The sequence below is a fragment of the Larimichthys crocea genome, chromosome XVII (assembly GCF_000972845.2).
Source record: "Larimichthys crocea isolate SSNF chromosome XVII, L_crocea_2.0, whole genome shotgun sequence".
Classification (NCBI taxonomy): domain Eukaryota; kingdom Metazoa; phylum Chordata; class Actinopteri; family Sciaenidae; genus Larimichthys; species Larimichthys crocea.
The window spans coordinates 24,959,936-24,985,805 of NC_040027.1; the positions used below are offsets into that span (position 1 = coordinate 24,959,936).

A 25,870-nucleotide genomic window follows, 5' to 3' on the forward strand; every position below is an offset into this window, starting at 1 on the left:
CCTCCCTAACAACAGAGGAAGTGAAGGCCTGTCGGGTGAACTGAGAGGTGGGGTCCTGAGTACACCATCAAACTGATTTGCAGCAGCAGTAAAATGTGTGTTGAAAGCGGATGTCTTATTTATTTCACCATCATCGAATGTTAAAAGTAAAAGATCCAGATATTAACTCTGTGTCATAATTGGCTTTTCTCACAGAAGGTGTGAATTTCTTTCTGACTTGTTCTTCCTGAGCCGTTTCACCGGTGCACCTCATTAGGGCCCAGGCTTTGTCCCTGTGTGTCAGGTACATGCACAGTAGTTGAGGATGATGAAGGGCTCAGCCTCTAAAAGCAGAGGCAACCATTTCATTTAGCAGCACAGTAGACTTACGACACGTCACTTACTTTACTACCCTGACCCGACGTCTACTCTGTTGTCCTTCACATGAGACTAGCTACAGAACTGTCTGTCTCAGTCTGTTGCTGTAAGAACTGCAAGAGGTTCAAGCACAGAAAATGTGTAGCCGGGTGTGATGCTGAGGCCTCCATGTGTCTGTCACTGCCTTTAATGGTGAGAACCTTGACGACTGTCACCTCTCAGTCTTACACCGGCAGGAGCAAGGAGGCTGCTGAGATGGAGGGATGTATCAAAAGAGAAGAAAGATGTGATACAGAGGGAAGGTGAGACAAAAACCTAACATGAGGAGGCATGACTGACCCTGATCCTCAAGCCTTAAGTGAGGTAAAGATCAAGATGTCAAAATACAAACACTCTACACGAGGCATTTAACACACAACTACACACATGATTGGGTCTAAAAAGTGCATCCAGAGAGGCTTTATTAAGTAAAGATGGGGAGGGGTTAGGGTTAGGGTCTGTGAAAGACTGTGCTGAAAAATAGTGCAACAATTTAAGAATGATGTTTTGGATGGCTGTGATCTTCAGGCCCTCAGAGAGCACAGTACCAAAAACAGACACTATCCTGTCATGAGCTGAGGAACACTACCAAAAACCATTATCTGTGAACACAGTTCATCACCGCATCCACAGATGACGGCTGAAATGCAACCGTCTTCGGTAGGCCTGAGCTCATTTAAGATGGACTGAGGTGAAATGGAAAACTGTCCTGTGGTCTGAGTCATAACTTGAAACTCTGTTTTGAAATCATGGACACCACATCCTCCAAGCTGAAGAGGAGAGGGGGCCATCCAGCTTGTTATCTGTGCACAGTTCAAAAGAAACAAAGACTTAGGAGTAATGTGAAAAAAATCTGTTTGCTGTCAAGGCATCATCTTCATCCATTATGTACACATGATGAAAAAAGTGGAGTTTAGGGCCCTAAAATCCTAAACTCCATGCCTGGTCACACAATTTCAAAAGACCTTTTCCAGTGGCCAGCTCATATTTACTGTGCATTTGACATTGAAGGTGAATGGGTGCTCCAATTTCTGGTGCCATCACAGAGGCAGTCCATTATAATATATACAAGTGGCCCAGTTTTCCTACCGGGAGGAAACATATCCATCAGCAACAGTCAGACGCCTAACAGCTGCAGCTTGGACCCTTCGTTAAAATCCAACACGGCAGCTCGAGCTCTACAGTTATCTTTAACAGCAGAGTAATGATCAGAATGAAGAAGATGTGCAATCGGCTGATTAAAAAAAATGAGTAGAAACTCAATGCCAGGTGGTTGTAAATGAATGCTGATGTTCCTGATTTGGTAGTTTGTGGATGGGGCTGCTTACACATCTGGGCTGACAATCTGTATGTCTAACACATCTATTTTGTGATTGATGAATCTTTTATTATAGTGCTAAAATTCAGCAGGTATCCGACTTTACCAACATCCCCACGTGCTGCTGTTTTAGATGAAATCATTTAATCAGGTTCACAGTTCAACTTGTTATCCATCATAACTCTGACTCTCTCCAAAATCACATCTGTGCATTATTTAACTGTTCCTGATCATTAGTTACTGGGAGATTTCCTGACTCATACCTTCATATTATGCAGATAAATAACAAACCTACCTACCAAGCAACCCAAATGAAGTGTATACAGTACATTTATTATTTCTATTTGTAAATCAGGTTTATTTAAATTGTTTTATTTGTTGATAACAGTCCTGCCAATTTTCTGGATGATTAGATTCACAACTAACTTGCTAACAGAGCATCCTTTGAAATTATGAACATGAGCTGTGCTCTCGGAAGTTTCAGACCATAGTCACATGGGTGGGTGTCTCCAAGTGGTCTGCAGGTAGGCAGGCTGTCAATGGGAGTGTCTGTGGTACCTCTGTACTGTGATGCATTAGAGACCTTGACCAGGGTGGTCCTCAAAAGCATGCCGGGACCTGGTGCCATCCCCTTAACGCTGACAGAGAGGAGTAAACACGACTGTGATGAACACCGTTTCACTGACAAGCGTCACATGTACGGCTTCAGCCCTTCATGGTCATTTCACATGAATGCATCACCGCTTGAAACGAGTAGTGCTCGTTCCTTTTGCGTCAAGACAACTAAAATCATCAAGCCTGGTAGCGGAAGTGAATGAATATTAACTTCAGAATAAAATAGACGTGAAGCAGTGTGATTTCACTGATTGTATATTTGTCTTAATTTGGGTAGCTCTGTGAGGAAAGAGCAGGACATTCCGGTGGTAACCTTACGGACTGCGATGGACTGTGACAGTTTTACACTAAATTTAGTACACAGGCACACGTCTGTGGTGCGGCTAATAACATACACTCAGTGTGGTAACGTTGTTATTATAGCAGCTTTTAAGACCGTAAGACCGACATGAATATTTGTGAAATGCTGTCACCGAAGAGATGACAGCATAGTAAGAAGGCTACCGCCTTTGAATATATATATATATTATATATTATATATATATTATATAATATATATATAATATAATATATATATATAATATTTTTTTTTTCTTTTTATTATTATTTTTTTATTTTAATTTAAATACACACTCATGTTGGATGTGATAATTTATAACAATAAATGTTTGTTTATAGTGGTCCACATGAAAAAAGGGTAGAATTGGATGTATAATTTCTCATTTATTTTGTGATCAAAGGCTTTTCAAGTCTTTGTTTCAGTCTTTTTTCTGTTATCAGTCTGTGTGTGTGTGTCTACGTCTACAAAAGATATGCCGCGAATGGTGAACTTTTATTTTGAAGGCCGTAACCGGATGCGGTGTCTCCCCTTGCCGATAACTCGACAGTGATCTGGCAGGAGCGAGTCGTTGACTGCGGCGGTCGCAATTTGGGCAACATGGGAGACGCTGTGGGATTTATTGTGAACGGATTTTAAGACGTGTTGGGAAAATGGCGGAGAGGTGAGTCCTTTCCACGTCCTTTCACGCTGCGTGTGTGTGCGTGTGTGTGTTTTCGTCTTTCATTCGATGCGTCCTCTCCTCTGAGGGGAAGGCAGCCTTGAACAAGCCCAGGCGACGAGGCTAGCAGCAGCAGCAGCAGCAGCAGCAGCGGCGGCAGCGGCGGAGGTTCGTCGGCTCGCCGTGCCGAAGCGGCTCCGTGGCTAGTTCGCCACTTTTTTTTCATTTGCACAGCGGAAAAAAAACACACGAACCCGGCCGTGTGTTCTGCCCGCTCACCGGGGTTCTTGGTTGTCGGTGTTAACGTTTTTTTTCTCCGTATATTTGTCCCGGAGGAAGGAGGGGAAGGCTCGGCTGGATGATGGTGATGATGATGATGATGATGATGATGATGCTGTTGCACCTGTCGGTCTCTTTGCTGGAATGCAGCTCATCTTAGCTGGATGCTAGCAGCTAACTAAAAGCCACCCATGGAGCGGGGCGATGCATGGACCAGCCCGGGGGTGGGGTGGTAGGGTGGGGGTGTCTCTCTCTCTCTCTCTCTCGCAGCATCACCCTCATCCTCATGATGGATGGAGGCACCTCCCATGAGAAGAGGCGCTGGAAGAAGCGTGGCACCGTCCTGTTACCTTCTCTAACACCGTCTTATGTCAGCAGCCTGTGGCTGTCCAATCTGTGGACGCGCAGCAGCAGATTCCCTCACAGGTCTGTCTGCCGGACATGGCAAATCCCCCATATTTCAGAACGCACAACTTAACAGCCATTTTAAAGCTCTCTGTGGGCTTTCCCTATAATCCATCTCTGAACCACAGGAGTGCAGGGAAATGCCCATCTCCCTCTGATGGCCGTGACCTCCCACTGGTGGAGGGAGGTGGACCAAAGTCCAACTTGTTACTCCGTCATTGGATCATCTCTCCACTCTTAAGCACTGAACGAGGTTTGGCTGCAGCAGAGGGAGCTGCCCAACCCCACGCTCGCTCACCACACGCGGCATGAGATGGAAAAAATGTAATTTTTTTTAATTAAGTGTATTGCCTTTTGAAAGTGAGCGAAGGGTGTGGGCTGCATCTTGACTATAGACAATGGCAGCTCCTTTGCCAGCAGCAGCAGCAGCAGCAGGCGAGCTCATCAGCATCAGTTAATAATTGATGGCTGTTAAATTTTAGTTGCAGGGGTCATTTGGCCTCATGTAAATCACTCCTGCAGGTGTGCCCATGTGGCCTCTCGGAGCTTTACGCAAATCCCAGCATGTTTGTCAGAGTCTTTACGTCAGAGGCGTCACTCACTCAGGGCTCACGAGGGTCGAAACATGCTTCTGTTTGTGTGTTTTGTGCGATCGAGGAGGAAAGCATCACAGCAGAACGCGCCTCTGGCCGCTCTGGATCTGTTCACGCTTTCCATTAGGTTCTATATTGGTTGCACTCAGACTGCAAGTGAAGTGGGGATCCACAGGAATAGCAGCAGCAGCATTCTGAGGTCAGTCGGTGTAACCATGAGCGTGCTGATGTGCTGTTGAGGTTCGGTGGAACAGCGATGGCTCGTAGCTTCAGTGAAGGTCAAGGTGAACCTCATGAGAAGTGCCGAGAGCGTTATTCAGTGAATCATTAGAAAGAAAAGTAATCATTCGTTTTGATTGGTTCAAGTTATTGATCACTGGACTGGATGTTTTCTGTACAAAGTGGCGTAGTGCTGAGGATAGCGGTGTGTGTGCAGTTGTTCTGGCTGGTGGTGCTGGGTGGGATGGCGGAGTTTACAGTCCAGACTTGTTTTAGGCAGATGGGAGAGAGGAGAGAGCTCAGCATCCTGTTGGCAGCCTGGTGTATAAAGATGGTACAGGCGGTGTGTGAGAGATGGGTGGGGTCACTTGAAATGCCGGTGCCTTTTGCAGGCACGCTGGGTTAAGGCACCAGTGATCTTCCAGTGTGCTGCAGCTGGTCACAAAGCTCTCAGCGATGCCTCAGTAGCAGCACATGATGGAGGCCGTGGCCCTCGCTCTCTTTAGCTTCCAGAGGAAGTAAAGAGAGCAATCTTTACTTGTTGTATCCAGTTTCAGAGCGAGGTGTTCAGGCCCGGCAGGTCCACTTTCCTCAACAGCTGCTGAGGGATGCTGAACTGCAGGTCTGGGGTCAGGACTAACTCTTTATGTAGTTTCTCTGTTCCATTCTGGTAGCAAATGTAACCACTGCTTAGATTATATTTTATAAAGGAATCGCTGCATGAAGTCTCTGTGGATAAAAAGGGCGCATCTTCCCATCATGGATTTGGATTAATTTAAATGAATACATTTAGTCTTGTGCATAGATCTCTTTGATTGGATATTTTGTCAGAAAACACATTGACCATGTGAACATTCAATGACACGTTCAGTGTCGGTCTTTTTGCAGCTTACCACATATGTTAATTAACACTTTCTTGCTATTAAAATCTAAACTGGCAGGTGTTACACTTCCCTCAGAATGTATCAGCTGTTGCAGACGAGTAATGTCATTTGTAGTGGAGAGGATTTAACATTTCAGAACCTTTTTTGGCTCCTGACATCTCATGAAGAAAAGTGACAGTACAAAGATTTGTAGGAGAACTAGTATTGTTTTGTTTTTTTTAATAAATATGCTTCTTTGCATATTTGGTTGGCAAGAAGCAACAGCTTTGCGTTGTGCAAGTAGTATCACACACATAAATTTAACCTAGGTGTGAAAATGCCAAATGTCACGTTCACACTACAGGATTGTAAGCCCTACTTTTCCAGTCAGCAACAGTTTAGGGAGATCTCCGACTGTAAAGCCTCCAGATCAAAAGCAAATTGGTGTTCACTTGCTGTGAACTGTTGGAGTGCTCACCGGTGCCTCTCACGCAGCCAAACTATATTGCAAGTAGGTGAATTTATCCCAGCCTGTCGGGGAGCCGTGCATGCAACCATACATGCAGTGAATGTCCTTCAACCAGCCAGAAGTCAGACTCCTCTGCTGTCATCCGCAGTAACTTTCTGAGGAGGGGCACAATAATGTAAAATACACAAACAGACACGCAGGCTTTTCACCATTTATTGTCTTTGCCAAACCACAATAGGAGAAGGCAGCTACACATTTTCATTCAAAAACTGTGTATTTATCTCCAACACCTTCCGTAGAATCCCAGTCCATTGTATCACATGTGTACTTTTCTTTTTCATCCTTTTTTATCCCACAGCAAATCAAGTGCAAATAACTTGGACTGCTCACTTCTTGTGGAAATCCATTTCAGATGATTGGAAGTGAGGGATTCATCCCGGTAAAAGGTCTTATCATGCATGACCTCCTGTCGCTGATCAGTCATAAAGTGTGCGAACCACAATGATTCCAAGATTCACAATTTCAAGACAGAAAATTGTGTAGTGGAGAAAAAAAACAAATCATGAACCCACTACGCGCAAACTAGATGGGATGACATGTCACTGCAGAATGTGGTATGTGGTGTGGCTGTGGTAGCCATGATAGTTAAGTGTGCCATGAATTTTAAATGAATCGCCAACAGTGACCCCAGCAAAGCACCCCCACATCATAACACCTCCTGCTCCATGCTGCAGGGTGGGAACCACACATGCAGATACCATTGATTCACCAACTCTGTATCTCACAAAGACACAGTCCAGATTCCCACTGGTCTGATGTCCATTCCTTGTGTTTCTTGGCCAACAATTCTCTTCTTCTTCTTGTTGATCTCTCTCAGTCGTGCTTTCTTTGCGACAATTCGACCATGAAGGTCTGATTCACACAGTCTCCTCTGAACAGTTGATGTTGAGAAGTGTTAGCTACTTGGACTCTGTGAAGCAGTTTTTGAAATGTTCTGGAGTGACTGACCTTCACGTCTTAAAGTAATGATGGACTGTTCTCTTCACTTTGTTGAGTGGTTTTCTCAATATGAATTTCTACAGCGGTTGAATATCAATTAGAGTTGCACGCTACCCACGTACCCTGCGTTGCCAAATCGCTTCAAAACAAACAACAAGCTAAAGTTCTGTCTTGCCCAGATGCACGCACGACTTACAGTCACAAACACAAGACAACACACTCACCATGGCAGAAGCACTGGGCCCGAGTGGTGAGTCTGTCGCGACGTCGGCGTCAGTGGCACCATTAATTGGCACCAAACTCGTTGTTTCAAACTTTTTTCAGTCTAATTCTTATTTCACCAGTATTATGTTTATCATGCACCAAACAACATTATAAGTAATTAATATACATTAATATACAAATACATTGCAGTTCATAAAAATAATAATAATAAAAAAAAGGCTGCAGTATTGCGATAATACCCGGAACCGTGATACTTTGTCTGGTATAGTATCGTGGTTACAAATTTTTGTATCGTGACAACTTTAATATTAATTAGTGTATATTGTATACCAACACTACACAACTGATGGTCTCAAACACATCAAGAAGCAAGAAATTATACTAATTAACTTCTGAGAAGGCACTCCTGGTAATTACAAACCATTTCACAAATTTACCTTTGTGCTTTTAACACATGAAACCAGACGTGTTATTAAAATAATAGAAATGAAGAGAAACCATTGAGTGAGAAGGTGACTCCAAACTTTTGACTGACTGTGTGCATAAAAATAGATTGTGTAGGTTAATGTATGTCTGGATGCAGCTGCTGTCCCAACTCAAATCAGCAAAGCATGTGTTGTGGTTGCGCTGCATTCCAGTCTGCCAAGCTGCTGAGAGTGGAGAAACAACGTGCACTGCTTCTGTGATTTTTCTCCCAACATGATTTGGAACAAGGCCGCTAATTAACTGCTCATAAAAGGCCGTGTTAATTGGAATTCTCCTTTGTGGTTGGAGTGGAAATCTTTTGGCCGTTTTCACAAAGATAAGCAGCTTTGAGCCGATTCCACTCATGCTCGGCGCTGAACCCGAGACTGCCCCGAACAATCTTGTTGACAGACGTGCGTCAACCCCACACATGACAGTTCCACGCCGCACGCGTCCGCCTGTCTGGCAGCCAGCTTGAAATGTGACTCCGGCAGAAGGGTGGGGCACTGAGGTTGTGTGTTGTGGCAGCAGCGCGTGGTTGAAATATTCGTATGGCCGTACCCGACACACGAAGCTGCTGCCACATCTCTCACATATACTGTTGTCTCCTGCACGGGGACATTAAGAGGCCAGCTTTTCAACATGCTACACATTTCACTACATAATAAAGCCACTTCACATTATGACCGTGTCTCCAGCAGATATTAACATGCGAACAGTATCTGGATCGTCTAGAATGACTGACCTTTACATTTACAAGTAGTGTTAAAGGAGCGATCCACCAAACTGTTACACAGGCTGCTCACTATGAGTCCATCAGTCTGTGAAGACTGGTTTCTGACAGACCAGGCTGAGGGTCAAGCAAAAGACTGTTAAGTCGTATCATGGGAAATGTAGGATTTTGACTTTTACTGTGTGACTATTAAGTCTATTAAGCTTGCAGGAAGACGAGTAGGTGAGCCACGTTGCACAGCAAAGATCTAATGAATGAGGCAACACTGATAAGATGATGTTGCTTCAGCTCAGCGGTTTGATTGATTGATCTATCAGCTGATCTATTTGTCACGTTGTACATTTGCACCAGAACAGCATGTTGGGTAAAAAAAAGAGAGAACAGATTGACTTGTAAGAAGTCAGTACCCTGTTTCAAGCTGCACACATTGGGATCGGATCCCCGTGGGTATGCAGAGCTGTTTCTCCTGTCAACAAACGTGGTGTGTGTCAGGTCAAGGGAAACCATGTGGGATACTCTGGGGGCCGCTAGAACATGCAAGGAGAGGGTCACATGACGGAGACAGCTGAAGGCATGCAGAGGATACTGCGAGCCTCGCTACATAAGCTAACGTTACTTTCTGTAACTGTACTTTCTGTTTGCGACATGTATTCTTGTCATAGACTTTAAGCTGAGGTTATTGTAGTGTTTCATGGATAGAACATACATACATACATACAGACTGTCAGCAATACTCAGCTGAATGCCATAATCTGTTGTCTTTAAACGATCTAAATACATTAGCAGTTGTTGTTGCTGCACATGCTCATTACTCTACCCACAATGCCCCCAGGTGTGCTCCTGACCTTTCAGGCAGAGAGCAAAGGAAGAAGTGAAACTCTCATCTGAACTCAACGTGATCATCATTCATCACATTATTAAAAACAAACCACAAAAGTACCAGGAAAAGTAACTCATGGCATGGTCTGATTACAGTTACAACCAATGGATAGCGCAAGAGTGACATCACCGCTTTAAAGCTCGGCCGCCGGCACGTTGACTTCACCGCCTCCTCTTCCTCCTGGCTATTCTAAAAATCATGATGAGGCTGGCCGAATGATGCCTGTGTGCTCTGATAAACCATCTGTAACGGCAACAACCTGTCAAAGTGGCCCCGCTGTTAATTTTGCAAAGGTCGTAATATAATTTGAACGGGTGAGTTAAAAGAAATGAACCTTCAGTACAGTTGTCATGAACGACACCAAAACTGTTTTTTGTACCAGGCCGTAAACATTTTACCATGGGGACTTATGGAGGTTGAAATGTTCTGTAGCCAGCCTCAAGTTTCCGCTTGACGAAGTGGCACGGAGGTGGGCCGCATGCCCTTCCAGCTCTGTGAATGGGCTTTTTAAATTCTTTTTTTTTTTATATCTTGGCTAGCTAAATCCAGTGCTAAAGTTAGCTTAGCAACATTTAGGCCATCATGTTGTATAGAAATCCTGACTTCATTTTGGTGAAGAGCAAATCTCTCACCATGTGAAGGCAGCTTTACTTTGTGCCCACATTATGTGAGTGATGCCGACATGCACATTAGACCATGCATGTCGGCATCACAAGGATAAGAACACTGGACCTTCGAATCAAATGATTTTTCTAACATTTGGTTTTAGTAATGACCTGAAGGCTAAGTGCTGTCACCTGGTGGAGATCTGATACACTGCAAAGCTGTCCAACTATTAATAATAATATTCAACCTACAGTTCAACCAGCTGCTACAAAAAAGGATCTATATTGGCTGTGTATAATAGCTAAAAAAACATTATGCCTAATTAATTTCCTGCTCATCTGTTAGAGTGTGTGTGAAGCACCCTTGTGTGTGTGTGCGTGCTGTAGCACACCAGGTTTCATAAAATGTTGATGTGCACCTCGGGGATGTTGTGTTTTGCTCTCCTGGGCTCCATCTTTGTCCCACTCCACTGCCTCCCGTCTTTATTATCCACATGAAAGAATCACCAAACTGTTCAGCTCCTATTGATGTTGTGACATGAAAGGACAGCAGTTTGTACAAGGCCGCAGTCTGAGCTAGTCATTTTTCATCCATGTAATCATCCAACGGAGTCGTAGGAAAGAGGGATCATCAGACGGACACGTCACCTAATCCCACAAATATTAAACTGGTTTTAAGGCCTCTGCACTGCCTGTTTGAGGAAGGGGCTGTGCATTCAAACATCCTTTCAAAAAAAGGGCAGGAAGTTTGTAGAAGTTATTATAATCCTGTGTAATTCAAATGCCCAGACGTGAACTTTTTTGTGTTGATATCTAAAGAGCAAAACGGCAAAATCCATACGGTCACAGCCCGATTTAGAAGGCACCTAATCTTGCAGAATGAATACCGGTTCTCCCTGGAGCCTGTTTGGTCTGTAAAAATGATCGAAAGGAGAAATACCTGAAGACGTTTAGCTGAGAGCTTCGCGAGAAGCTTTATGTCCGCGTTCATGAGGGAAATCTGGTCCTGAGAGCTACATTGAAGTGTAATGATTGCCTCGCGCATGGTTGGGGGAGAATTTGTGGAAAGCGATTGCTTGAAAACCGACAGAAAAGGAAGGGCGAGCGCTCCTGAGAATGTTTTAAAGAATTCAGATGGATAGCCATCAGGCCCTGGAGATTTACTGTTTTACATGCTCCTAATCGCCTCCAGGACCTCTTCAACGGAGATATCATCCTTCAGCTCAGCAGCCAACTCCAGATCCACTCTGGGGATGTTGAGATTGTGGAAAAAAAAACGTATGTAAGACAGATTGATCATGTGGTGCCTCTGAAGATTAAAGGCAGGAATAGTAGCAATGAATAAATTACTCGGGTAATCGGCTTAATAACCTGTACGGGCAGACATGAGTGTTCTAGTAGCAATGCTAGTTTGATGGTGCTCAGCAGGACAAGGGCCAACCAAAGCTCCAGTTTCAGAGTGTAATCCCACTGTGGTAAATATGGACAGCTGTACTCCAGTATTTGTTCTGATTGAATTACTTCTGATCAAAAACTAGCGAGTCGACAACAAGCAAGGTCAACAACATAAGACATAGCCGCCAGCTAATATATTTAGTAGTCCAACAGCAGTCAGCCCAGCTCGGCATCTGTCTTTCAGCCTTTTATTTCACCAAGCTCTCACCAACCACTAAAAGTCAGTCCCACATTTACTCTTGTCGGGTGGCTTCCTGCTCGCTCACTCTCTCCTGTTCTCTTCTTAGTTTCCTCCTACAATATCGGCCTCTTCTCCTCTGCCATCTTGCGACTCTGCTGAGCCGCTATGTTACACCTGAAAACCTCCTCTTCTTCCCCGTGGTTGAAAACTCCTGTGGCGCAAACACCAACCACTCCCCCAGTGCTCTGAGCTCACGGTCAGGCTAACAGACTGAGCTAACGTTAGCTAACAGCAGCTACATGACAGGACATCAGAGGGAAATCTTACCTGGAGCACAGTGTTAGTGTTACAAAGTGCAAGAGCAGAGGTACAGGGCACAGAGTGGAAATGACGCCGTTTAGCCGATTACAAGTTAGTGTAGCATCAACACGATTTACTTGTGCCTCATTTCATGTCATTGGAGATGGATGACCTTGACTGTTCACTACCCTTTTAATAAAATGCATTTTAATAAACTGTAATTTCCCTATACAGTAAACCCTTTGCATTTGCAGCCTGCCATCACACATACTTCCGACCTGTCATTTGCATGTCATCTTCAATCTGTGTCGTGTCAAATAATTTGCCAGTGCAGCTTTAATCTAAGCTGAGCGGGAGCGGGGTGGGGGAGCACAGAGGATGGAAAGGAGGCTGGATGGGAGGAAAAAAAGAGACAAAGCTATGAGGGGCTGTACAGAGGAAAAGTAGCAGCAGTGCTGAGCGGACAGCATCGCGGTGAGAAGCACGTCACCCTTCTGTCACTTTGTGCCCCAAAATGAATGTGACACTGTGTTGAGCTATCGAGCTCTCCACTGCTATTGTTGGATAGCGATTGCTCGTGGCTGCAGAAAAGCCTGTCTGAATTAGAATATGAAAGTGAGCAGAGATAGCAGCATATTGACTGGCATTGACAGTGGATAGAGGGGGAGAGGGAGGGGCGGGCGAGATAGAGGGAGTATTGACGGATGAACAGAGAGAGAGAGAGAGAGAGAGAGAGAGAGCACTTTCTCTTGCTAATAGGATTATTGTGTAAATGTGTTTGTCTGAAGGGCTGTCCCTACTGTGTGTGTGTGTGTGGGCCCAGTTTTAGCAAAGGAAGGACAACCTGCAGTATCGGATGCATAAAATGGAGAACCCGTGGATGAACTGTCAGTTACTGCGACAGATCTGCTTCGTGTCTCTGCCAGTGAGTGGGAACCATAAATGTAGATGGGCTCTAAATATTCAATCCACCCTCACACACTCTTAACACTGCTAGAATGATTGGCATAAATTTTAGCCCAGAGAGTCATGGTTTCCAGGCAATGTATCCGAAGGACGTTGTCTTTAACACTTTGACACAGTCTTGGTGGATTTTTAGTCTGATGAACACAACTCTCTGTCTAATAATCAACTTTAACTTGTATACCAGCCTGTATTCAATTCAGTTTTATTTATGTCATGTCAAATCATGCAGTCAAGTTATCTCATGACACTTTCCATATAGAGCAGGTCTAGACTGTACATTTTCTAATATTATCAACAGAGACCCGACAATTCCCACCATGAGCAAACACTCGGTAACAGTGGCGAGGAAAAACTTCCTTTTAATTGATTTATTTAATACACGTTTCTTTTCCCCCACAACATTTGTGTAATCGGTGTGAATCTCATCTCTTCAGAAAACTTTATATAAAGTTTATATATATATTTTTTTTTCTAATCATCTCCTAAATGCATGCCATTTGCGTAAATGACACAAGCTTGCAACTCAACCCTGCTCTGTGTGTTTGACACATGCGGCACGTTTGGTGCAGATAACGTCACAATCATAGACCATACGAAACATGGACGCAGTCTCCATGACGTCACACACAGGATTCTGTAGAGCCGTCTTGAAGCTCAGTGTTGTGGCTCCAGCCTCCGCCGGCTCACATATAATCCAGAAAAGGGCAAAGAGGTAGATTCATTGTCATTTATTAGCTATTGAGACCAAAACAGTTTTTTTGTACCAGGCTGTAAACATGTTTATCTCTGCTGTGAAGTTGGACATTTTAACATGGGGACTTATGGAGACTGACTCACTTCTGTAGCCAGCCTCAAGTGGACGATTGAGGAACTGCAGATTTTGGGACTTGGGTCTTGGCTGCACTTCACAGCCACAGAGGACACTGCTTTGTCATGACCGAAAAATCAGACTAGTTTATGGCAGTCTCCTGTTTCCATGTAACAGTAATGTTTTGCTTGACTTTGCAGTAAACTGTTGCTCTGGCAGGATGCGTGTTCATTCCTAATGGCTCTTTCTATCAGCTCCAGTCCTGTGTCAGCGTTGCTGCTCATGCTAAGCTATGCCTGTCGGCCTGTCTGCCCCCGTTTACCACAATCTACTCACACAGATGGAAAAACAAAAGCACTGCAAATATGCCATCTCTCATATCCTAAATGGAATCACAACACTTGTCAATGAGCGCTGAATGCCAGAGTCAGTCTGAGCTGAATGCCTGTGGTGCTTGTTGACTGCTGTAGGATGTAACAGGAGGGGTACAGCTGTATTATTTCTGTTTTACTGACAGTAATTGTAATATGTTGTTTGTCTTATTTATGCAATATGTACATGCACGTATAATATGTGTACAAATGTTATTAAATTGGGGATAGGCATGAGTATACGAGTACTCAAATGGTAAATGGACTGTACTTATATAGCGCCTTTCTAGTCTTCTGACCATTCAAAGAGCTTCACAGTACATATCTCATTCACCCATTCATACACATTCATAGACTGATGGCATTGGCTGCCAGGCAAGGTTCCAACTGCTCATCAGTTTGAGGAGCTAACCATTCATACACATTCACACACCAGAAGAAGCAATTTGGGTTTCAGTATCTTGCCCAAGGACATTTGGACATGCAGACTGGAGGGGATCGACCAGGGATGGAACCACCGACCTTCTGATTAGTAGACTCTACCTCTCTACCACTCTACCTCCGAGCCACAGCCGCCCCTCAATTGGATGATAGAGCTCCACAGCCCCAAATAACATCAATTACAGAACATAACACATTACAATCTCTGCCAATGACATGAAAATGTACACACTTCCTGTCTTAAGTGGGTGCGGTCTCCTTGCCCCCGATCTCCAAACCTGGTGTTGTGAACAATGCAACACTGTGCAGATGATGAGAACAGATTGCGTTTGTTAAAAATTCCTTGAGCATCCGCTTGAGTTTGGCTACAGTACAAGTCAGTCTCCGTAAAGTCCCTATGTTAAAACATCCAACACCACAGCAGAAATAAACATGTTTACAGCCTGGTACAAAAAACAGTTTCATGTTTACAGCCTGGTACAAAAAACAGTTTTGGTCTCTTTAGGTAATGTCAACTGTACTGCAACTGTACTGAGGGTGAATTTTTATAGAGCTCACTTGTTATGATGATATTAAGGCTTAAAGTTATGCAAAATGAACAGCGTGGCCACTTTGATTGACAGGTAAGTGCAGTTACAGATAGCTTATCTGAGTACCCAGGCGTCATTCGGCCAACCTTAGGTGACGTGGATCATCTGTGCAAGAGGCAGAACAAACCAGCGAGCGCTACATATTTTGAGCTTCAAAACAGAGCTTTAGAAACCTACAGGTGACGACTCTGTCCATGACACAGATGCTACAGGAAATGACTCTTGAGTGAGGCGTCTCTTCTATTAACTGTTGCTGATAATATTACAGTCCGTGGTATGAACAGTATGATGTTACTGCCTCATGGGCAAGGGGGGTGAGCTGAGCTTTTGGGGGTTTACTTTTTCTTGATCCACAGATAGAGGAGAGCACTTACTGAGGCCTTCCTGTCACACACACACACACACACACACACACACACACACACACACACACACACACACACATAGATGTCGATCATATAGCTGCACAGGAGTGCTGCCCTGCTCGGCATCCTAGTGCACAGGTGTAAAGTGTACATGAGGCAGTGATATGGGGTGTTGTGGAGGCGTAGAGGCAGAAGTCATGCATTGATCAGGCTCACTGTGTTAACACCACACGGGTCTAATGTTGTTATTGGATGAATATTGATTAGTTCTGTTGGTGTGGCAGGAAGGCTGAATGTCAGCTGCAGCTAACAAACTGTATAACTGTATATACTGTGTATAATGATCAACTAAATCACCTCCACACATGCTCTACAGGTGTTTTGGTGTTCTTATCTGATCTGCATGGTTCTGTATTAGCTGAGGTAACTGAAGCCTTTACTGCGCTGGTTTAGTCAGGAAGCTCACAGACAAATTGCATGTGTTGTAAATTGGTTTATGTGATGCTGCTCAGCCAATCAAATCTGCACAGTTTTGATAAGCGACCAGAGTAATTTGACATGAATCCAGAATGGACATTCATTTCATTCTTCCCACGGGCAGTTCAAAAGCAATTTGTCTCATATGTTCTGAGACTGTGGTGATTATTAAAAGCAGCAATATAAGCGTCGCAGTGAGACAGAAGAGCACACAGCAAACCTACCCACTCAAATCTGAACTGAGGGCTCAGAAAAAAAGGCTCAGAGCCCAATATGACCCATCCACCACAATCATCATCTGCTGCCCAAAATCGTGCTAACAAATGTTCTTTTAAATATTTCTGAAATATTATTGACCTGAACTTTCTTCATTCAATTCCACAGTTCATACATAAATTCTGGGAATGTTGATTGAATTGAAATAAAATCACGACACGTTGTCCTAATTGCGGTATGTCGCTCACACTGTAATTTTAAAGTGGGTACAATCACCAGAAATACCTAACACTGTACGACACTTAGTCACACGCCACCAACTATTTCACTGATTTTGGTGAAACTGGATCATATTTTATGAAGAAAATATTTTCTGGTTTTCCCTCTGCCTCAACTCTGGGATTTACAGAGTTTAAAGTCACCTGCTGCTGCCAACTGTAGCTGCTGTTAGCTAATGTTAGCTCAGTCTGTTCAGAACACCAGGGGAATATTACCACAGGCATTTTGGACAATTGGGAAGAGGAGGCTTTAGGGGAATGCTGACGGGGGAGAAGAGACAGTCTGGAGCTGGTTAAGTAAGCAATGTAACTGGGTTCAGCAGCTTCTATGTACATGATGGCAGAGGAGAAGAGACTGGATGCTGATAGAGGAAGCAAAGAAGAGAAGGGAGTGAGTAAGCATGCAAGAAGCCACCAGACAAGAGTAAATGTGGGACTGACGTTTAGTCGGCGAGAGCTTGGTGACATAAAAGGCTAAAAGACAGACACAGCTGCACTTCTTGGAAACGGTTGCATCTGTCATAGACTTATACATTTTTAATTTAAACAGGTCATGCTTAGATGCTGCTTAGATATTGTTGATGTGTTGCCTATGTTAGTACAGTAGTTTAGTTGTGACATGGTGTGACTATGAAAAGACATTGTTTGGTTATATTAAAATCAGGAAGAGCCTGGGTAACACACGATCTGGTTGAATATGAATTTTTACCTATAAATTATAAATACAGCCATACAGGAAGGTTGTGTATTATGATTTTTTTTTTTGCGTGCGTCTGTGTATTAGGCAGAATAAATGAATCATGAATCACCAAAGCCTGCAGTCTGGCAGGATTTCTGATGTTTAATTAGCCATGCTGCTGTTGAAGAACTAATCAGCTTTAGGCGGGGATGTCTTTTACACACACACACACACAAAGGCATGTGCACACACATGCACTTAGGAAGCTTGGGGAAATGAAACAGAGGTTGTTGTTGTTGGGGGGTGAAGGGTTAGGATGGGGGTGAAGGCAGCAAAGCAAGGCAGGAAGCTGGAGTGGTACACTTTGAATTGTACACATCCTGTTCTAAGCATGAAGGAGAAATCACAGTGTATGCAAAGCATATGATAAAAACGCAGTACCCAGTCTACAGCCAGTGTTTAGTTTGTCTGATGTGGACTACTGTAGAAACGTGGTGGTTCAAAGTGGCTGATCCTGTGGAAGAAGACCTGCTCATTAAAGATATAAAAGTCTCATCCTAGGGATGTTGTTTAGCTCAGTTGGTAGAGCATCCGCCCCATGTACAAAGGCTTAGTTCTTGCCGTGATGGCCCAGGGTTCGAATCCGACCTGTGGCCCTTTCCCGCATGTCATTCCCCATCTCTCTCTCCCCACATTCCTGTCTCGGCCAAAAAAATATCTTTAAATATGGTGGAAGTACTCACATCCTTTTTTTTTTTTTTTTAAAGGAAAAAAAAGTCTCATCCTAAGATAACGAAAACATAACGATTCATTCATTCACGAAGAGCCCCTTAAATCTTTTTCATGGTGTGGTGGAACAACTGCAGTATGTGGCTTTATTGCTGAACATAGCAGCAGTGTAGATGTTCCCAACCTAGGGGTCAGATGAATGATGATGATGATGAATCTTGAAGGTCGTGAGATGATTAATGTTAGTGGGAGGTCTCTGTAAATAATATTACAAAGAGTATGGTCTATACCTCTATGGTCTATACCTGCTCTATATGGAAAGTGTCATGAGATAACTTCTGTTATGATTTGGAGCTATATAAAGTGAAGTGTTTCTCAAACTACGTACCATCTCAGAAATTATACCACTATTTGATGTACCACTACTTTGACAGACATTAAAATCCAGCAGTTTAGTCTGACCCTGTTCAATCATGGACAGTTAACAGAGGAGGCAGGTTTACTCTTATTACAAAGATGAATTATTGTTCATAACTAATCATTGATGTATGCATGCACTACATGAATGAACATGACGACATATCAGGCTGATGTTGAAAACAAGATATTTCAGGAAATGCAAAAGTTATTTTAAATTACATTCCTGTAATATTGTAGTTTGATTTCATTTCAAATGTTGTAGATGATTTGATGTGTTTTTAAATCTTTTTTTGGGCTGCAGACCCTCAACATGGAAAACACACAAAGAAATGTATATGATGCAGCTTTTAAGTTAAAGGCAATCGATCTGGCTGTCGAGGGAAATAGAGCTACTGCACGTAATCTTGGCATCCTGTGTTGATGCCGTACTGCCGATTTTCAGGCACAGTTTGAAAAAAAGCGTGTCTTAAATTAAAACATAAAAAATTGCATGTGTACCATCTTTTGTGTAAATATCTCATGTTACAACATGAAAACCTGCAGCTTATATTCAGTTGCAGCCTATATATGTACAAAATGTATTTTCTTTTAAAATTTTGCTGGTGCGACTTATATTCAGGTGCGGTATTACGGTATTCTTATTACTTTTGCTTTGCATTCAGGTGCGGTATTACGGTATTCTTATTACTTTTGCTTTGCTGTGTTTGCTCATTTTCACAGTTTTCTGTCCCGGCGTCTGCCGTTCTGAACATCAACAATGTCCACATACGTTACCAAAAGCCTCCTTCCGTCTTCTTCCGCTTTGCAGGGTACGCATAGCCTGTAACGTAAGCACGTTACGTCACACTAAAAAGAAATCTGTGCGAAGCGTGAGCTTTAAATTTAATTAAACAAGGCTTCGAGGCAGAGTAAATTCCTCGATCATTTTTTGTAATCGAGTTACTTGAGGTACTCGAGGAATCGCTGAAGCCCTAAATTTTATTAAAAAGATATATTTCAGAGATTCTTCCAAGTATCACCACAGGAAGGCCGCGTTACCAGTTTGAGAACCAATGGTGTGGGAAGAAGAAAAATGGCTCCCCAAATTTTTCCCAAGTGATTAGACCATTTTACAATTTATAGAACCAAAAATGTAATGAAACCATGTGGAAAGCTTAGATGGAACATGTCTTTGGTGGAAATGCTTACAAAACATTGATGTCTGGAACATGTGTAAAACAAGTCCCAGGTAGACCTCTGGTTTCATCTCTAACAATCTGTTGTATTTCATTAGGTTATTGTATCATATATCTTCCTTTATGTAAAACCTTCATGTGAAACGCAGCAGTATATAAGTAAAAAGTAGCATAAGGTGTAAATATTCATTCCCCCATAATACACACCAACTCACACCACTTCTTCTGTTGTTGTCTGGCTCCCAGCTGCTGACTTCACACACCTGCCAAAGAGTGGAGAAATGACGCACAATAGTTGGTCCCAGTGCTGCTTTTCAGTGATGTATGTCTGAAATGTCCCAGTTTGTAGAAACTAAGAGTCTGATGAAGGCAGAATCTAGCAGGAAAGTCCAGCTCACTTAAAACTACATCAGTGCAAAGATTCAAGAGTCTTTCAACATGTCCAGTTGCTTCTCTCAACCCCTTTTCTTCCTTCCTGTACAACATGTGAGAAAGAGAGATGGAATGTTACCCCAACGGAAAATGCTTTGTGTACTGTACAGCATGTGAGCATATGGCAACTAATAGAGGGAAAAAAAACACTCTAATAACATGAAATGATGAAGCCGTCATGAAAATGTATCAGTAGATTCACTCTGAGAACCGTGGAGCCATCACTTTAAGCAGCCCATGATGGCAGCAATGTTGTGCGCTTCATATCTGTAAAGGCCTGCAGTGATGGCCCGGGCACCCATTAGTCTTTCCTGCCTGCCAGGCATCTTAATTTTAGACCATCCCAGGCTCACTTTCCTCCCATTAATGCCTCTGATTGGTTCACAGCGTGTAGGCAGAGGGCGTCACGGGGGTCAACCGCAGACACAAGTGTTCTGCTTAGTATTCATGCAGTACAAAGCCACTTCAAATCTGCCCCCACAGTTGTGGGTCGTGTGAGCAGGAGCTCACAGTTGAAGTGTGCAGTGTCTGCCCAAACCTCCAGACTGACCATCGACTGACCACAGACGTGGTGAAGGTGGTCATGTTTACTTTGTTCAGTGCTCAGTCTAAAATCAAATTCACTTAACTTCAACGTACCACACGCTTGACATCCATCATGATCCTTTTAGAACAGGCCCATGGTCTACTTTTGGGCCACCACCCAACTGGGAAGCACTTTACTAATTGGGTGCCTAACCAATTCTGAATTAAGATGTCACCATGATCTGGACTGAATGGGACATTTTACTTGCACTGAAATAATTGATTGATAATTATTGCTTGATAATTGATTACAACCTACAGAAATCCCATAGTTTTAGTAAATCATCATTTATCAGGGGTTAGCTGTGAGCCAGAAAAGAGTATAATAACTTTCTGATGGAGGCAGCGACAGAGGGATGGATGATTTTCTGTTTCACATGCTAGGAACTGACTGTCTTATATCTTCTCTCCCTGAATGTTGCCATTCAAATCCGTTACTGACTGCCCATGCTTGTAATATTCAAGATGGCTGTTCTACTTGACTCCCCATGGTCATCGTGCAACTAACTGTTTGATATCATCTCATATCGATCACATGTCCCTAAATTGAACCTGACTAACTGACTTTCAGTTTTTGAAGTAGTTTGAAGATTGTGTGTTTAGCCTGCTGAGTGAACTGTGCCCCCAAGACTATGAGGGTTATAGCTCCCCCACAGTGACCGTTTATGGACAAGGCCTTTCTACCTTTAAAAATCAGCCCCATCACTGTCAACAGCAACTGGTGTTGAAGGGTTGGTGTTGAAAATTACTGGTGTTCCTACAGTGTTTTTTGTTTTCAAACCATCTAATTCATAGCCATTGTTTTTCATAATTTAGCAGTATCTGTCTTTAATCTGGTTCAGCAAGACTCTGGCCCAGTAGCAATCCCAGTTTGACCACACTGGACACTGTTTGTTCATTTATAATTAAAATTGTAATTGCTGTCAGTTCATTCCTATTGTTCAATGGGGACATTCAGAACCTGGAAAATATGCAGGAGAACAGATAAGTCTTTTTTTTTTTTTCTTTTCAAAGTTGAAGTGAATTTCAATGTGCCCCCTGAACATTAAATGATACGCATATGTGCATAGCTTTGCATATAAATCTTGCTACCTTGTCAGAGACTATTACATATTTAAATGAAGGACCAACTGGTCATCTGCAGTCTGAAAGTAAAAGAGCCAAGAGACCAATATTTCTCCGCGTTAATCACCAACATTGGGCATGCCAGATTTTTATTTACAGCCAGCTTGTAAACTCTTCCACCCTTAGTCCTTGATCTGCTGCTGACTGTGAGAAATGTCTCAACAACACTGTCCACATACAAGCGAACATCACTCTCTCAATTTCTCTCCTGATTCTTCCCTGTCCATGTCCACCCTTGTTAGATAGCTTCAGGCCATTTGATTTAGGAACTCTCCCTGACATGGTGTCCCATATAAAGCCTTCATCGTTGGTCATTTTGATTGATTCCCAGCAAAATTGTTCAAAGTAGTGAAGGGGGAAATTGCTTTCTCCGTATTCTAAATGGTTATTTTGGACTGGATGTGCCCTTGCTACAAGGATCTTGCTCTAAAGAAATTAGAGCTGTCTGAAAGAGTCTTTGAACTAGAAATATTAAATTGTAGTGTGTATTTCTTCAAAGGGTTACTCATGACTGCAGGACTGAATACTGCTCTGTATTAGTGTTGGTGCTGATTGACCTTAGTGCAGAATTTGACACCATGAATGCTGCTGAGCAAATCAATAAGCTAAAGACGTGTGGGAGGGGGTGGGCATTACTCGATCAGGCCTTGAGTGATCCTCATCCCGTCTGTCATCCAGAAAATATCATGTTTCCACTGATTAATTCACCTTTTCAGGTGCACTGACATGTGGGATACCTCAAGGACCAGTTCTGTTCTGACATGATGACTCACCGTAACATCTAATTTCACTGTTATGCTGACGACACAGTTATCTCTGTTAACTGTTGAACAAGCTGTTCATCAGCTGCTGAACTGATGTGAGTGATCAGATGTCACAAGACACAACAGATGTTATTTTCATCGACCTTGAGCACCTCCAACCACAGTCCCTTTACTGTAAATACTAGAGCTAGAGAACCTGTTTGATATTGTTGGCAGTTATCTAATCGAAAAAGTCCAGACGAGCTCAAGTTGTCACATAAAATAATATAAGTACAATCACAGTGAAATGTTAAACAGTCTTTAGGCAGCGGCACTTCTAGTGGAACCACAACCATTGTCTAGAATGGTCACTGTTAGCTCCGCTGGTACACAGCACAGCCTCAGCGATTGGGTTGTTTGTCTTGCTGATGTTCAGGAGGAGGTTGTTGTTTTGACACCACAACTTGATGATGGCATTGGAGTCAATAGTGGCTACACAGTTGTATTTCTACAGGGACTACAGCAGGGGGGTCAGCTTTGAGGTGCTTCGATGTTAAGTATGAGGGTGGATGAGGTGAGTCAGCCTGTTAGGAAGTCAAGGATTCACATGAACAAAAGGATGATGTGGCATCTTGTGTTGATCGGTTGGGGTTAGGGTTAGTGTGTGCTGTGTAGTGTGGAGCTGATGTAATCCTCGACCAGCTACTCAAATACCTTCTTCACAGAGACAACTTGCATGACATCTGCAGGTTGTCTTTGGTTTCGATGATTTCGTTATGCCAGACTCTTCATGCATGAGGAGCCGTTGACTATCAGGAGTCAACATCCATTCCCTTGTACCCATAATCCCCTGTGTTTTAAGGTCTTTCCCCCGGGCTGCTTTCGATCACCTTCAGACAGCTGTGCACTTCTCTCAGACAAAGGATGACAGAGACTTGAGTTTGCAGGCATAGCTGTGGAGTCACTCGAGGCCACAGTGTTCACATTGTTGTTTTCTGGTCAATAAACTGAAGTAAAGCAATGTTTTGCTCACCACTGTTGAAACTCAGCTTAAGCTGGGAGCCAGAATTTACACAGTGTGATTGTAATGGTCCAGCTATTAGGCTAATTTCACATCCATCCATGCATGACAAGTGTGTGTGTGTGTGTGGTGTGTGTACTGTGTGTGTAGCTGATGGTTTAATACCTTCTGTGACAGGTATTCAGTTTCCGCACATGTGCAGCATCCAAGGGTCACAGAATTGCGAAGGCCATGGTTGCTAGGAGACGATCTCCCCACGCTTTTGTGTTGAAGAGCCTCGAGGACAAACCACTGCATCACACCTACAGACACGCATGCACATCGCAGAAAGCAGACAAACACACACAGGAGCTTTGTTTGTTCTTTGTACACACACACAGATACATGGCTGAAGAATGGCTGTGATAAGTTTGTGTTATTGATTTCTGTGTTTGTGTCAGCATATGTTTTTTTTTTTTGCTTTAAGAATTAAAAAAGAAAAAAATATTTAAAAAAAGTAAATACAAATAAATAGAATTAAATAATAAATAATAAGAATAATTATACACACACTTAAATGAGAAAGTGGGCCAAACCCCCCTGATAGGCACTGCACATTCACACCCACACACCCCCACACACACACACACACACACACACACACACACACACACACTTAATAACAACAACAACAACAACAACATACTTTTAATATTCATCCATCAGTTATCAAAATAGTCAACTCATTTTCTTTAGTCAAGCATATCAATTAATCAACGATTAATCAACTAAATGATCTAATGAACATTTTATTCAGTATATGTAAATACTGTAATGTATAATTTCAGATCACAGTACAGCAGTCCACCCATTTTTTTTCAGTATGAATTTTGATGAGTAACAGCATGCATTTAGATTCACACTCCAACTACATATCCTTATTATATCTAGGCTGTTATAATGCGGCAGCTTGTGTAGACACTTGTGTGTTAAACATCTGATATTTTCCAAAACTGAATACATCAAGGACATCATTAATAGAAACATGGCAGGAAGTGTCACTGAGCAAGACACTGAACTCCAAATGACTCCCCCAATTGAAGGCCGTGACGTCTCTGAGTGCTTTGGACAGGAAGTTGTCAGCCTCTGCCATCTGTGTATAAATGTGTGTGTGTGTGTGTGTGTGTGTGTGGCTGAATGTGACAAGTGTTGTAAGAGCACTTTGAGTGGTCAGTAATTCAAGTCTATTTACCATTTAGATTTATTTAAAGTATATTGGCGTAAACAGGGGGATGTGTTTGATTGGACGTCAGCTGGTGATCTGATGGGCGGGTCTGTGGTTCTATGGCTGGGTAAAGAGACTGCAGAATGGAAGTTTAACGTGCACACCTTGTAAAACTAAAGGGTGAAATCTGTTTCCCAAAGCTGCTGTGTTGAGGCTGTCTGTCTGTTTTCAGTATATGAACGCACTGCTCTCCTGCTCCTGCTGCTGCTGCTGCAGCTATTTTTAGTGTGTGGGTGTTGAGAGGTCCAGATCAGCCTACCAGATCATGGAAGCTCCACAGAGACTCCAGCACCACCACTGATGTAGGAACACACACACACATACACTATATAACAATATGGGTGGGGGTGGTGATCTGATTAAATGAGACAAAATAGTGGCACTGCAAGTGCTCCACACAGACACACACTCTGATCTCTCCATCGGCAGGGAGGTAGGTGGGCAGAACATGAGGCACTGAAGAATATGTATCATACAAGCAATCTCACTGATTGTGGAGTGGTCGCGGCCTTTCAGGTAACAGTCATGAAAATTTTTAGAATGCTGATTTTTGTTTTTGAAGGCACTCTGTCTCCCGGCCAATCGTGGATCATTGGCAGACCTGCATTGGCTTCATTTCCCGGCCTCACTGTAATTAGTGTGTGTACACTAGATGAGATTCTGAGATATTGATTGATAGATTAGATTAGTGTTGACATGATACAGTACCAAGTTACCGAAACAATATTATATCAGAAACAGAATGTCCACCAGGGTTAACTGTGGACATGCAGAATGAGACACACAGTGTCCCAAATACATTTACAATGAAATCCTGCTCCTCTGTGGAGAACCTGTTCTGCACAATGTTTAATATTTTCAAAAAAGTTTCCCATAATTTAGAAGTGGCATGTAGCTGGTAGTGCTCTGCTATTGAACTGTTTTTAAAAGCACCAAAATTAATGATGTATAGCCTAATCTCGCCAGCGACAAGTTGAAAATGTTCAACTTGATGAAAAAATGCGGCTATTGCGGAGACTGTTGCTGTGTGTGTGTGTGTGTGTGTGTGTATATGTATATATATGTATGTATGTATGTATGTATGTATGTATATATATGTATGTGTGTGTGTGTGTGTGTATATGTATATATATGTATGTGTGTGTGTGTTTGTGTGTGTGTGTAATTAGTTGTGTATTTGTCGTCTC

General features: G+C 42.9%; 1 protein-coding gene across 1 annotated transcript in view; it reads left to right on the forward strand.

Annotated features, from left to right (window-relative positions):
- The first annotated feature begins 3,140 nt into the window (after positions 1-3,140).
- The window catches only part of arhgap39 (Rho GTPase activating protein 39), an 84,734-nt gene continuing 62,004 nt past the window's right edge, over positions 3,141-25,870 (forward strand). Inside the window, exon 1 of the mRNA XM_019268001.2 lies at positions 3,141-3,330. Coding sequence (XP_019123546.1) covers positions 3,320-3,330 — 11 coding nt within the window. The 5' untranslated portion in view covers positions 3,141-3,319. The remainder of the gene's footprint in view (positions 3,331-25,870) is intronic.